The 12,280-nt window shown below is 44.1% G+C and overlaps 1 protein-coding gene across 1 annotated transcript in view; it reads left to right on the top strand.

Annotated features, from left to right (window-relative positions):
- The window catches only part of atp2a3 (ATPase sarcoplasmic/endoplasmic reticulum Ca2+ transporting 3), a 310,265-nt gene extending 300,379 nt beyond the window's left edge, over positions 1-9,886 (top strand). Inside the window, exon 21 of the mRNA XM_038813618.1 lies at positions 7,985-9,886. Within this exon, the coding sequence (XP_038669546.1) occupies positions 7,985-8,031 (47 nt within the window). The 3' untranslated portion in view covers positions 8,032-9,886. The remainder of the gene's footprint in view (positions 1-7,984) is intronic.
- The last annotated feature ends 2,394 nt before the right edge of the window (positions 9,887-12,280 follow it).

Raw genomic sequence — 12,280 nt, 5'->3', positions numbered from 1 at the left:
AAGCCATGCCTGGCAGTTAACTTGTCAGTCACCATCAACTGCAATCTCCATGGCAATGCCTCTACCAATCAAAGTCTGCAATATATGTAGCTTATTGTAGTTGTGTTGGACCTTAGAAGTAACGGGGGAAGAATGTTCTATCTGTAGGTTATTGTAGTTGTATGAAATGCCTCTTTAAGAAAGGAGTCATGTGACATGCATGACATCATCGGCTACCTCGTTGGCTTTTGACCTTAGTCTAGTATCAACCCGTGTACAGTGAAGAACTATTTAACAACCTCTGTCACATCAGCATGTACTGTTAGTCCAAAGATACAGGAGTTTAAAAACAGAAAACAGGCGATGAGCAACGGATCAAAAATAATTTTTCAGAAGAAAGAGAAGTCTAAGTTTGGCCATTGACATGGAAACGTTGAGCTATTTCAACAGACAATCGATCAAGCAGATTAATTAAAGGCCACAAATCTCACCTAGTATCGGAACCAGTAAGGTTCATGGGGCAAAAATCCAAGGAAAGGACCCGATACTCCAAGGAGTTCAGACTGCGGAGCTCGCTATGTGCAGTGCAGTCAGACATGGAGGTAGAGCAGGGCAGAGAACAAAAGATTCTCACGGCTTGTGATGCAAGTTAAAGCTGTTACAAATTGGTAATTCAACTTTATTGAACTAGAACATTAATTGAAGGAAGTTGGGAGAACATTCCGCTACCATAGATGGGCTCATTTGATGAAGACTCAGAATTATAAGTCATACTCCAAAAGATTCTATTATTGTATGCCAGCGAATAAGATTTTGAAAGATATTAAGGTCCCTGCAATGCTGAGTACAATTGGAAATGACCTTACAATTTGTTAAGTTTGGTTCAGCCCGAGAAATCCAGGGATAAGACGTATCAAGAACTGGTTAAAATATTAGAAACCGTTAATTATTGTGGAAAGGTTTCAATTTCATTGAAGGAATCAGATGGGGAAAATATTGTACTGCTCATCCCAACCCTTAAGACAACTTTCAGAATTTTGCACATTTGGCGACTCGTTAGATGACACAATTAGAGATCGTTTGGTGTGTGGTTTGAAAAATGAGGCCATTCAGAGAAGATTATTAACGGAATGGAATCTAAATCTGACGACTGGCTGAGGAGGTGTCTCGGCTCAGAGAAAGCACGAGGATCCATAAACTGGCTGCTGGTGAGAAGACATCTACCCAGCAACAGGTATGTCATTGATGTGGAAAAATGGGCCATTCAGAGGCTGCTTGCTGGAGCAAGGACAGCCAATGTAAAAATTGTGGCAAGAGATTGTTGGAGTAAAATAACTTCTCAAGAGAACAACACTCAAAGGAAGACCCAGAACTCATGTAAAGGAAGAAACAAAATGAATTCAGGGAAGAAAATTCACAATGTGGAAGAAAAGAACAACTACAATGGCGTTATAGCACTTCATTCTGATGAAGAATTGAAGCAGAACGTCTAGGGTGGTTTGCACCATTTTTGGGTCATGCCAAAACTGAATGGACAACCTATCAATATGGGGGCTGCTGTCTCTAATTCCTGAGACCATCTACGAATGGAAACTTAATCAACTGCTGTTGAAACCAGCAGATGTGAGCTTGAGGACCTATACTGAGGAAATAGTACCTCTGAGAAGCTACATCACAGACAATGTTGAGCTAAGTGGATAAACTGCAGAGATACAACTCCATCAGATGCATAGGCTTTGTATCAGGAAAGATAAATGCGATTTCTTTCAGACATCCATACAATATCTAGGACATGTAATTGACTGTAAGGATCTACATAAAACACCTAAATAAAATGAAAGGTATTATGGAGGCTCCATAACCATCAGTCGCAGATCTTGAGATGAGAGCCTAACTCAAACAAACACTTGTTTCAACAAGGAGAACAAGTGTTAGCACACAGCTACACTGCTAGTGAGAAATGGGTCCCAGTGATTGGTCCGATATCCTACATGGTCCAAATAACAGACAAACCCATGTGGAGACACCATGCTGATCAATTATCATCAACATGTGTTGGTATGACAGTGCCAGAACTATCTCACGAGGGAATGGTCTCTGTCCCATCTGACTGTGTAACCTCCAATCCATGTACAGAATATGTGATTGCACCGCAAGTTCCTGCTACTACTAGTCTTCCCTCAGAAAGAGTAGAACACCTTCCAGGGTAGGGACATCTACCGGAGAACCTGAAAATACATCTAAGGTCGAGAAGAACAAAGTCCCGGAAGTGTGCAGGCAACCTGCGAGAAATAAGCGCCCACCTGATCGTCTATCTTATTGACTGTGTCGTGACAATGTGATAATTTGATGCCAAAGAGGGGTTATTGTGTTACGGGGATAGGGTGGAAGTACACTCGATGGGCCGAATGGCCTCCTTCTGCACTGTATGTTCTATGTTCAAAGAGAAAATGCTGTAAAATCTCAGCAGGTCTGGCAGCATCTGTAGGGAGAGAAAAGAGCTAACGTTTCGATTCCAGATGACTCTTTGTCAAAGGTATGGTAGCACAGTGGTTAGCACTGTTGCTTCACAGCGCCAGGGACCCAGGTTTGATTCCCAGCTTGGGTCACTGTCTGTGCCGAGCCTGCACGTTCTCCCTCTGTCTGCAAGGGTTTCCTCTGGGTGCTCCAGTTTCCTCCCACAAGTCTCGAAAGATATACTTGTTAGGTGAATTTGGTACCTGCATTTGTGTTCATATGTTCATATGATTATGTTAAAATACTTGTGTTGGACTTTAGAAGTAAAGGGGGAGGGATGTTAGATGTGCGGGTTATTGTAGTTGTGTACAAAGTTGCTTTAAGAAGGAAGTCATGTGGCATGCATGACATCATCGGCTACTTTACGGGCTTTTGGCCTTAGTCTAGTGCCAACCCGACACGGTAGCACATGGGCGGCACGGTAGCACAGTGGTTCGCTCTGTTGTTTCACAGCGCCAGGGACCCAGGTTCGATTCCCGGATTGGGTCATTGTCTGTGCAGAGTCTGCACGTTCTCCCTGTGTCTGCGTGGGTTTCCTTCGGGTGATCCGGTTTCCTCCCACAAGTCCCGAAAGACGTGTTTTTAGGTGAATTGGACATTCTGAATTCTCCCTCTGTGTACCCAAACAGGCAGCGGATTGTGGCGACTAGGGGCTTTTCACAGTAACTTCATTGCAGTGTTAATGTCAGCCTACTTGTGACACTAATAAAGATTATTAACCCATGTACAGTGAAGACCTATTTAATAAACCTCTGATGATCTTGCATTCAACATATGTGCATCAACCATCTCTTTCTTTTGTACTGTTAGTTCAAATATACAACAGAGTCCACTTACCAACCGACCAGAATTCTCTTCTCATACAGTATAAAATTGTTCTTTTACCCTTATATCAGTGTCCTGGTGAGTGCAAGATGAAAAACTTTAATGTGCCTCTTTATTTTCCCCAGTAATTTGGAATGAAGTGAACATTCCATTGTCAGGTTGTTTGGTGTGTCACTAAATGATCTGGAGGCTTGTGTTGTTGAATATAAACCATTTATTGTTCAGCACACACCTGTACACATAGCTCTACGGTATAGCCCTGTCCAGGTCCTATCGTCATGCCAAAGTCTCTCAGACTGTCCCTGCAACTGCCTGTCCCCGGTCTGCTGCCATGTGACTCTCCACGTCATACTGAGTGGTATTGTTCTTCAGGCCCACATTAACTCTTGCTACGCTGAACATCCTACACTTTCCCTCCCTCTGCCTGTTAATATTGATGCGCGCTTCCCGAAATGCTAAACTTTGTCTAGGTTCATTGTTTCATTAAAAACTTAACTAATGTCAATGAAATTAGCTGTACGAGTACAAGTCAGATTCAACAGGCAAGATGTAGAGGTGACTGGTGTGGCGAACCTAAACTAGGATCTATAAATAGAAGACCATCCCTAATAAGTACAAAAGGGAATTCAGGAGAAATCTCTTTACTCAGAGAATGGAACTCACTGCCACATAGAGTGGTTGAAGTAATTTAGCATAAGCGTGTTCAAGGGGAAGCAATATAAACACACAAGGGTTAAAGGAGTAGAAGAATATGTTGAGTGGGTGAGATGAAGTAGGGTGGGAGCGAGGTACATCAGGAGCATGAAGATCGGCATAGACCAGATGGGCCGAATGGCCTGTTTCTGTACTGCAAATCACAAAAGTGCACCTTCAAAATGAGATGTTAAACTATCCGGTAACTTTTCACCATGAAAGCCTGTTCAGCCAAAGCCTGTTCATTGAAGAACATTTTGAATCATTTCCTTGTTTTTAATACCTTGGTAAACTTTGGAACCTATTTTTTAAAAATGTGTTCATGGGACGTAGGCATCGCAGGCTGGGCCAGCATTTATTGCCCATTTGTAATTCCCCTTGAGGGGGCAGTTAAGAGTCAACCACATTGCTGTGGGTCTGGAGTCATCTGTAGGCCAGACTGGGTAAGGATGACAGATTTCCTTCCCCAAAGGACATTCGTGAACCAGATAGATTTGTGAATGCTTTAAAAAATTATCATAAAGTTGTACAGCTGAAACATTCTTCCTTGTCCTCACCGAACAGGCGCTGGAATGTGGCGACTAGGGGCTTTTCACAGTAACTTCATTGAAGCCTACTCGTGACAATAAGCGATTTTCATTTTCATTTCATTTTTCAACTGCAATTGAGTGGCGCACGCTTGTGTTTCTATGGTAACCAGGGGTTGATGTGGCAGGTGATTTCTGCGTGATCTTTTCTATCATGTAACGTGATTTAAATTACTATGCAATGCTTATGTAGAAGATGGTATGCTGCATGTTTGATCCACACTGCTCTGGGCCTGGTATTAAATTTGATCTGGTACAATGAGATAAAGCCTCTGTAAAGGCATTGGGGCATCTGGGTTGTCTCATAGTATAAAATCAGGGGGAGACGGCAGTATAGTCACTGGACCAGAATTCAGAGGCCGAGGCTAATACTCTCAGGGCATGAGCTCAAATCCCACCATGGCAGTTGGTGGAATTTAAATTTGGTTAATAAATCTGGAATTGAAAATTAGCCTGAGTAATGGTGACCATGAAACTATCATATTGTTCAGAACCCATCTTTTTCACTAATGCCCTTTCGGGAAGGAAATCTGCCAACCTTATCCACTCTGGCCTATATGTGACTCCAGAAATGTGCTTGACCCTTAACTCAATTCCGGCCTCAGGTGACTGTTTGTGTGGAGTTCGCACTTTCTCTCCGTGTCTACGTGTGTTTCCTCCCACAGTCCAAAGATGTTCAGGTTGGTGGATTGGCCATGCTAAATTGCCCCTTAGTGGCCAAAAGGTTTCTGGGGTAAGGGGATAGGGTGCGGCCCTGACCCAAGATAGGATATGCTTTCAGAGGGTCGGTGCAGACTCGATGGGCTGAATGGTTTCCTTCTGCACTGTAGTGATTCTATGGTGCTGCCCTCTGAACTAGCAAGCAGCTCAGTTCTAGGGCAATGAGAATCATAGAATTTACAGTGCAGAAGGAGGCTATTCGGCCCATCGAGTCTGCACCGGCTCTTGGAAAGAGCACCCTACCCAAGCCCACACCTCCACCCTATCCCCATAACCCAGCAACCCCACCCAACACTAAGGGCAATTTTGGACACTAAGGGCAATTTAGCATGGCCAATCGTCCTAAACTGCACATCTTTGGACTGTGGGAGGAAACAGGAGCACCCGGAGGAAACCCATGCAGACACGAGGAGAACGTGCAGACTCCGCACAGACATGAGGGATGGGCAACAGCTACCCTCTGAACTAGCTACCCACTCAGTTTAAGGGCAATTAGGGATAGGCAACGAATGTTCACTTTGCTGCGTCACCCGCGTCCCTTGAAAGAGTCACCCACAAATGTAACACCAAATTGGCCATCTCGAATGGAGAAGCTACAAAATGACCAGTATTGGGAATGAAAAATTATGACATAGTGATGCTGTTCAGCACTACAGGCCCAAGTTTGACCTGAAAGTTTCTAATGCTGACCCAATGTGCCAGAAATGGAAAGTCTTTCATTCCCCAACACATCCCTCACAGGGAACTAACAATAAAAAAACAATCAGTGTAAGAGTTTGGGCCCAGTGGGATTCACTCAACCTTAGAATCCAATCAAGTAAAACCAGCTGAAAATAAAGTGGTTGTAGCTTGTGCATTGCAAGGAAGTGAAGTTTGGAGACAGAGAGTGCAGGTACCTCAGTGTAATGAGATCACGAAGCACAGCAATCCTGCTTAAAAGGCCTAGATCAGGGAATGAGAAATCCCCTCTACTCGTGTCTCCCCCCCCCCCCAATTGTTAGTCTAACTTCAAATAGATGGGTTCCGGGAGCATAATAGGATTGGAAGTGGAAAACTGCCTTTAAATTAATTAAAGGGAGGGCCACAATAAGGTGACGAAAACTCTGATGACCTTTGGAAAGGCTCAAAATACATAGAACATAGAACACACTGTGCATAAGGAGCCCATTCGGCCCATCGAGTCTGCACCAACCCACTTAAGCCCACACTTCCATCCTATCCCCATAACCCAATAATCCTTACCTTTTTGGTCACCAAGGGCAATTTAGCATGGCCAATCCACCTAACCACTAGGTTAATCCCAGAGCTGAAGGGGTTGGATTACGAGGAGAGGTTGAGTAGACTGGGACTGTACTCGTTGGAATTTAGAAGGATGAGGGGGAACTTACAGAAACATTTAAAATTATGAAGGGAATAGATAGGATAGATGCGGTCAGGTTGTTTCCACTGGTGGGTGAAAGCAGAACTAGGGGACATAGCCTCAAAATAAGGGGAAGTAGATTTAGGACTGAGTTTAGGAGGAACTTCTTCACCCAAAGGGTTGTGAATCTATGGAATTCCTTGCCCAGTGAAGCAGTTGAGGCTCCTTCATTAAATGTTTTTAAGGCAAAGATAGATAGTTTTTTGAAGAATAAAGGGATTAAGGGTTATGGTGTTCGGGCCAGAAAGTGGAGCTGAGTCACAAAAGATCAGCCATGATCTCATTGAATGGCGGAGCAGGCTCGAGGGGCCAGGTGGCCTACTCCTGCTCCTAGTTCTTATGTTCTTATGTAACCTGCACATCTTTGGACTGTGGGAGGAATCCGGAGCACCCAGATGAAACCCATGCATACACTGGGAGAACGTGCAGACTCCGCACAGACAGTTCAGTGACCCAGTGGGGAATCGAACCTGTGAAGCCACAGTGCTATCCACTTGTGCTACCGTGCTGCCCTTCTCAAGAATTTCAAACTATTCCTGCCCTTTGCGAAAACTGAAATGTCAGGATATTTAGAAAAGTCTGGCAAAAGAAAAGCAGGAGAAAGGATGTCTAGGGTACAAGAATCAGTTTGTAGAAAAAAAAGACATTGGATTAAAATGCCTCAGATAGACTTATCTTAATATTACTACCCCTTTTCTTTGACTGTTACTTACTTATTGTCACCTATCAAATCATGAGTGTCATAACTGAGGGACAATCTGAAGAATATTATTGATCAGAAGAGGAATGTCGCTGAGATGTCACCCCAAAGGAAATATTTCAAGGTGGTGCACTGGTTAGCACTGCTGCCTCACGGCGCCAAGGAACCGGGTTTGATTCCCTCCCATATGACTGTCTGGGTGGAGTTTGCACATTCTTCCCATGTCAGCATGAGTTTCCTCCGGGTGCTTCGGTTTCCTCCCACAGTCCAAAGATGTGCAGGGTAGGTGGATTGGCCATGCTAAATTGGCCTTAGTTAGGCGGAGTCAAGGGACTACTTGTGACAATAAGCAATTTTCATTTCATTCATTTCATATTCTCAGGTTTCGGCATAGGTAGGGTGCTCTTTCAGAGGGTCAGTGTAGACTCGATGGGCCAAATGGCCTCCTCCTGCTCTGTAGGGATTTTATGATTCAATGAAATTTGCTGAATGAGGTTAATGAAGTCGTTGGGTTCTAACACCAGATCCTCTCTCTCTCTTCAGGTGAAGAAGACAACAAATACCTGAAGAGAAGACAGCTGAAGTTCTAGGAGACGGCCTGGGAATCTCACTCCTGGAGTGTCGCATGTATGACTGCCACGTGATCCGACACTTTGGGAGTGAGCAGGTTGCATTTTCTAGTTTTGTAGCTTGCCCTGTATATTAAGTGTGCAATAAGTGGACATCTGGTTTAAGAAATGTGAGTGTCTGTGACAGTAAAACAGTCAACTGGAATGAACTCTAAAAAACAGAATGTTGGTAGCATTGACCATTTCGCAGAATGATGTGGCAATATTCATTTAGTATTTCCTGCTGGCCTTATGCCTTTCATCTTTCTTGTGTTTGTCACGTAATGTAGATCATCAGAGCCCTTAAATAATCTCCTCCTGTAAAGGACAATAACCACATATTAGAGTGGGAAAAAAAGACAAATGGTCACTCACCAACAGTTTCCTTTTGATCTGTCTCCTGTGGAAACCAGGCTGACATCCATCTCTGCAATAGCAAGGAAATCACTTTTTACATCAGTTCCTATTGCAGTTTGATCAAAGCAAAAGTAAATTGCAAGAGTTCTGTGGCTTTGATCTGTCCAAAACATTTGACTAGTGGAGTTGCCATTTTGGGACTTACTAGGCCATGATGAAAAGTCAGATTCCAGGATCGCTGAAGATCTGTTGAGTAGGATTCCGAGGGCGTTCCATAATCTTGCTCTAGTCACTGAACTTGCTTACTGTTATGCATATATGTTTGCGAATCTGAAGTATAAAGAGAATAGTAGCAAGTTCACAAAATATCATCACAATGTGATGTGATTTTCTAAGGCGCTTGATGAAAATTCAAAACCAGGGCCTTTTTGAACTCACTGGCCATTGACAGCTGGATTTGTGCCATCATTTTACGCCAGGGAAGAGGAGTTTCCCCTCAGACATTTAAGCTGCTGCACACCCATTTGTTGTGCATTTAGGATTGGGTCTCAATGCAAGGAAAAGCCATTGAGCTATCCAGGAGCATGTTGTTAAGATATTGGAGTTATTGACGGGTGTGTGTGTTAGCTGGATGATTTTCCCTTCCCCATTAACAGTACATCTCAAGTGCAGGCAACAGTCTTAATATGAAAGGCTGCTAACATGGCAATAATTTCCCAGCTCATTCTGCGGATTGCTCATCCACTAATTTGGAAATGTGATCTAGATTTTCGGGTCACATTTTAAATTCAAGCTCGCCCATAGTTAATTGTCTATCTACAGTCCAGTATATATTTTTCCATCATTTCTGTCACACACACGCACACATACAAAATAGGACACCTTTTGCTTCCTATTTTGCCAGGTGGGAAAATTCCAGTGGTTTGTTTACTAATAGAATTACTGTTCTGAGAGGATCCTCAGGATGGGAGAAGCCAACAGGACTCTTTCGTCAGTAAGCCAGTAATATTGCCAATTCTTACACTGCAGAATGTATGACTGTACTGATTACCAGAAGAGAATTGCGTGGATTGTTTTTACTGCAACATGTCCTGTATTTAAAGGGGTTTTTAATATTTTCAGATTATAATGTTTTGAATAGATTGACCAAATATGGATCTCGGAGTTTGCTGGGGGTTTTTTTTTTGTTCTTCTACCATGTAGTCCATTGGGTCGTGGGATAGGTGTTTGGCTGGGCATGGGGGAATGGAGCACGCTTTTCAGGAACCTTCGCTGGACAAAGCAGGGAGAAAGGTACATTTTCAAGGTTTCTTAAACTGTGTCCAGGAACATCAAACAGCCATTGTAGGAACTGGTCGCTAATCCAACACTTTACAACAGGTTAATCACTTCTGTTGCTCTCAGCATCGGTGCTCTATTCAATCTAACCGGAACAAATGGAAGTAGTTCCATTGGAATATGAGAAATCCTGAGAGAAAAACCTCCTCTCTTTGCTACTTACAGCAACGTTGTAGCACAACCTTGTAAACCGATTAAGGATTTCCACATGGGCCCAAGACATCACTCCAACTGTGTCTAAGGGACAACGGAAATGCTTTTATCACTATCGCCTAATATTACATCTGCAGCATAAAGGTACGGCTGTATATTTTAGCGCGTTTAACTGCTTTCGTTCAAATTTGCAGGATGGTATTAGGAGAGAAATCCTTGTGCAGATTCTCAATATCAGCAAACATTTCACTCGTTTTTATTTCCCTCTGCCACAATTATTGGTTTGAATTTTCCTGCACTGTTGGAGGCAGGCTGGGGCATGGAGAGAAACAACATTGAGTGAAGAACCCAGCATATTCCTGCCAGCATGACCCAATGCCAGCGATGGGAATGTTAGTGGTGTGACTGCCCACTGGGCAGCCAATTGTGTCACCTTAGAGGCCAATTAAGGGCACCTTTTGCCTGTGTCGAGAGTGTCTGCTGCCACTTGGGGAAACTGCCAGATGAACCCTGGTGGCCTCCCAGCAGGTTTCAGAGGGGCCCCCTCTTTGATGGTTGCTCCAGAGCCCATGGAGGGGATTCCCTGATAGCCATGACTGCCCCCTCAGCGACATGCCGCCAGTGTACCACTCTTCAGTTGGACCAGCAACTATCCTTAAACTATCCCCAGTGACAGCCTCTTAATTGGCTGCTGCCGGCAATATGCTTTCTTGGGTCCTACTGCTACCAAAGTAGAACTGTCTCTTGGTTTTAGCCCCAAGATTTGGGGTCGGCGTTGTTTTGCCTGTTGTGGCTGATTGTGTAAAGTATATATGAAGGCCTTCCTTGCCCTCTGACCTTGGTACTCTGGGTTGGCAGATCTTTGAGAAACACATACCCGATGCTCAGAGCTTTGGTGAAAATATTTCTGATTGGGATGCACTTGTAAATTGTGCGGATCTGAGAGGCACTACAAAGCTAATTACAGCCGGACATTATTATTCCTCCTCCCTGCATCTGTCTCATACAATTGTCTACAATTCTTGCTTTCACTATTTCATTTGTGACAAATCTGTGCTGTATTTGTTTTGAAGTTCAGTTCATTTTCTTTTGTCTTCCTTTCTTTTTCCCAAGCCCTCGGACATGGGTTAGGCATGTAGATCTTACACACGGCCTGATATAGCTGACTGCGAACTCACAATGACCTCCAGGCTGTGTGAAGGACCAATGATTCACTCTCGCCTCAGTCCTCGGTGAGTCATAGCCTCTTCCACAAGTGAGCGAAGGACTGCAACTTCTTAATTAACCCAATGGGCGCACATCTTAGAAACAGGCGGACATCAAACGAGCTGCAAATTCCTGTGCTACTGAAACAGCATAAATATTCATCATATTTTGTTCGCTATTAATATCTAATTTGTTGAAAGTCTCGCTCTGGCACTATGCATCCTAAACACTACTTCAACTTGGATCATCTGTGTTTGGAAAGCCCTCAATGGGCTTACCTTTCTGTATCTTGGGAATGTTCTCCAGCCCTTCAACGCGCCATGATTTCTGTGTTCTTTTGATTCTACCCTCTTGCCCATCTCCACATTTGCCTCACCATTGGTGGTCGCAACTTCAGCGGCCTAAGCCCCAAGTTCAGGAATTGTCTCCCCCACCCATCCTCTTGGCCTCTCTCCCCACCTCTCAAGCTGCCTCTCCTTCCAGCTGACCAATGGGAAGAACTCATAGCTTGACATGCATGGCTGTCCTGGGCATGCTCAGTGGCAGCCCTGAGTCGGGGGATCTAGTTTGCCATTCGCCCAACACAGCAGAGCGGTCTAACTGCTCAGGGGCCATTTTGACTGTGGGACTAAACAAACAAAAATCATGGCTGGGATTTTCTGGCCCGTCCCGCCTGGTGGCTTACTAAGCCTCCGCCGAAGTAAACGCCAATTAAAATGGCGCGTTGCGTTCAACAGGGGAGACACCCCATGGTGGGCTGTAAAATCTGGGCCCTTGTGACGGAGTGCAGGGAAGCTACAACTAAAGCTTTGATGGAAATATTTCCGACAAGGTTTATATCTCTACACTCTGTGTCGTATCGAACCATCACTAGATATCAACGGGTGATGTTTAAAGGAGGTGGTTTACAGGATGGAAGGGGACAGTATCTGCAGTACCAGCTACAGCTTAAAAAGAAACTCACCCAAGTCTATGCACTCTGTTTTAACACCAGCATTGTACTGTTAACAGTTCCGTTTATCTGTCTTTTGAGTTTTCTTTCACTTTGGGCAATACACAGTCTGCTGTCAGTGTTCAGCCTGGGTGGGCTGGTGAGAATTGACTATCATCAGTGTGGTGAACGTAGTGTCATCTCACTGAGCAGCATGGCAGCACATTGGTTAGCACAGTTGCTTCA

The sequence above is a fragment of the Scyliorhinus canicula genome, chromosome 12 (assembly GCF_902713615.1).
Source record: "Scyliorhinus canicula chromosome 12, sScyCan1.1, whole genome shotgun sequence".
Lineage (NCBI taxonomy): Eukaryota > Metazoa > Chordata > Chondrichthyes > Carcharhiniformes > Scyliorhinidae > Scyliorhinus > Scyliorhinus canicula.
This window is presented reverse-complemented; position numbering and strand designations above follow the sequence as displayed.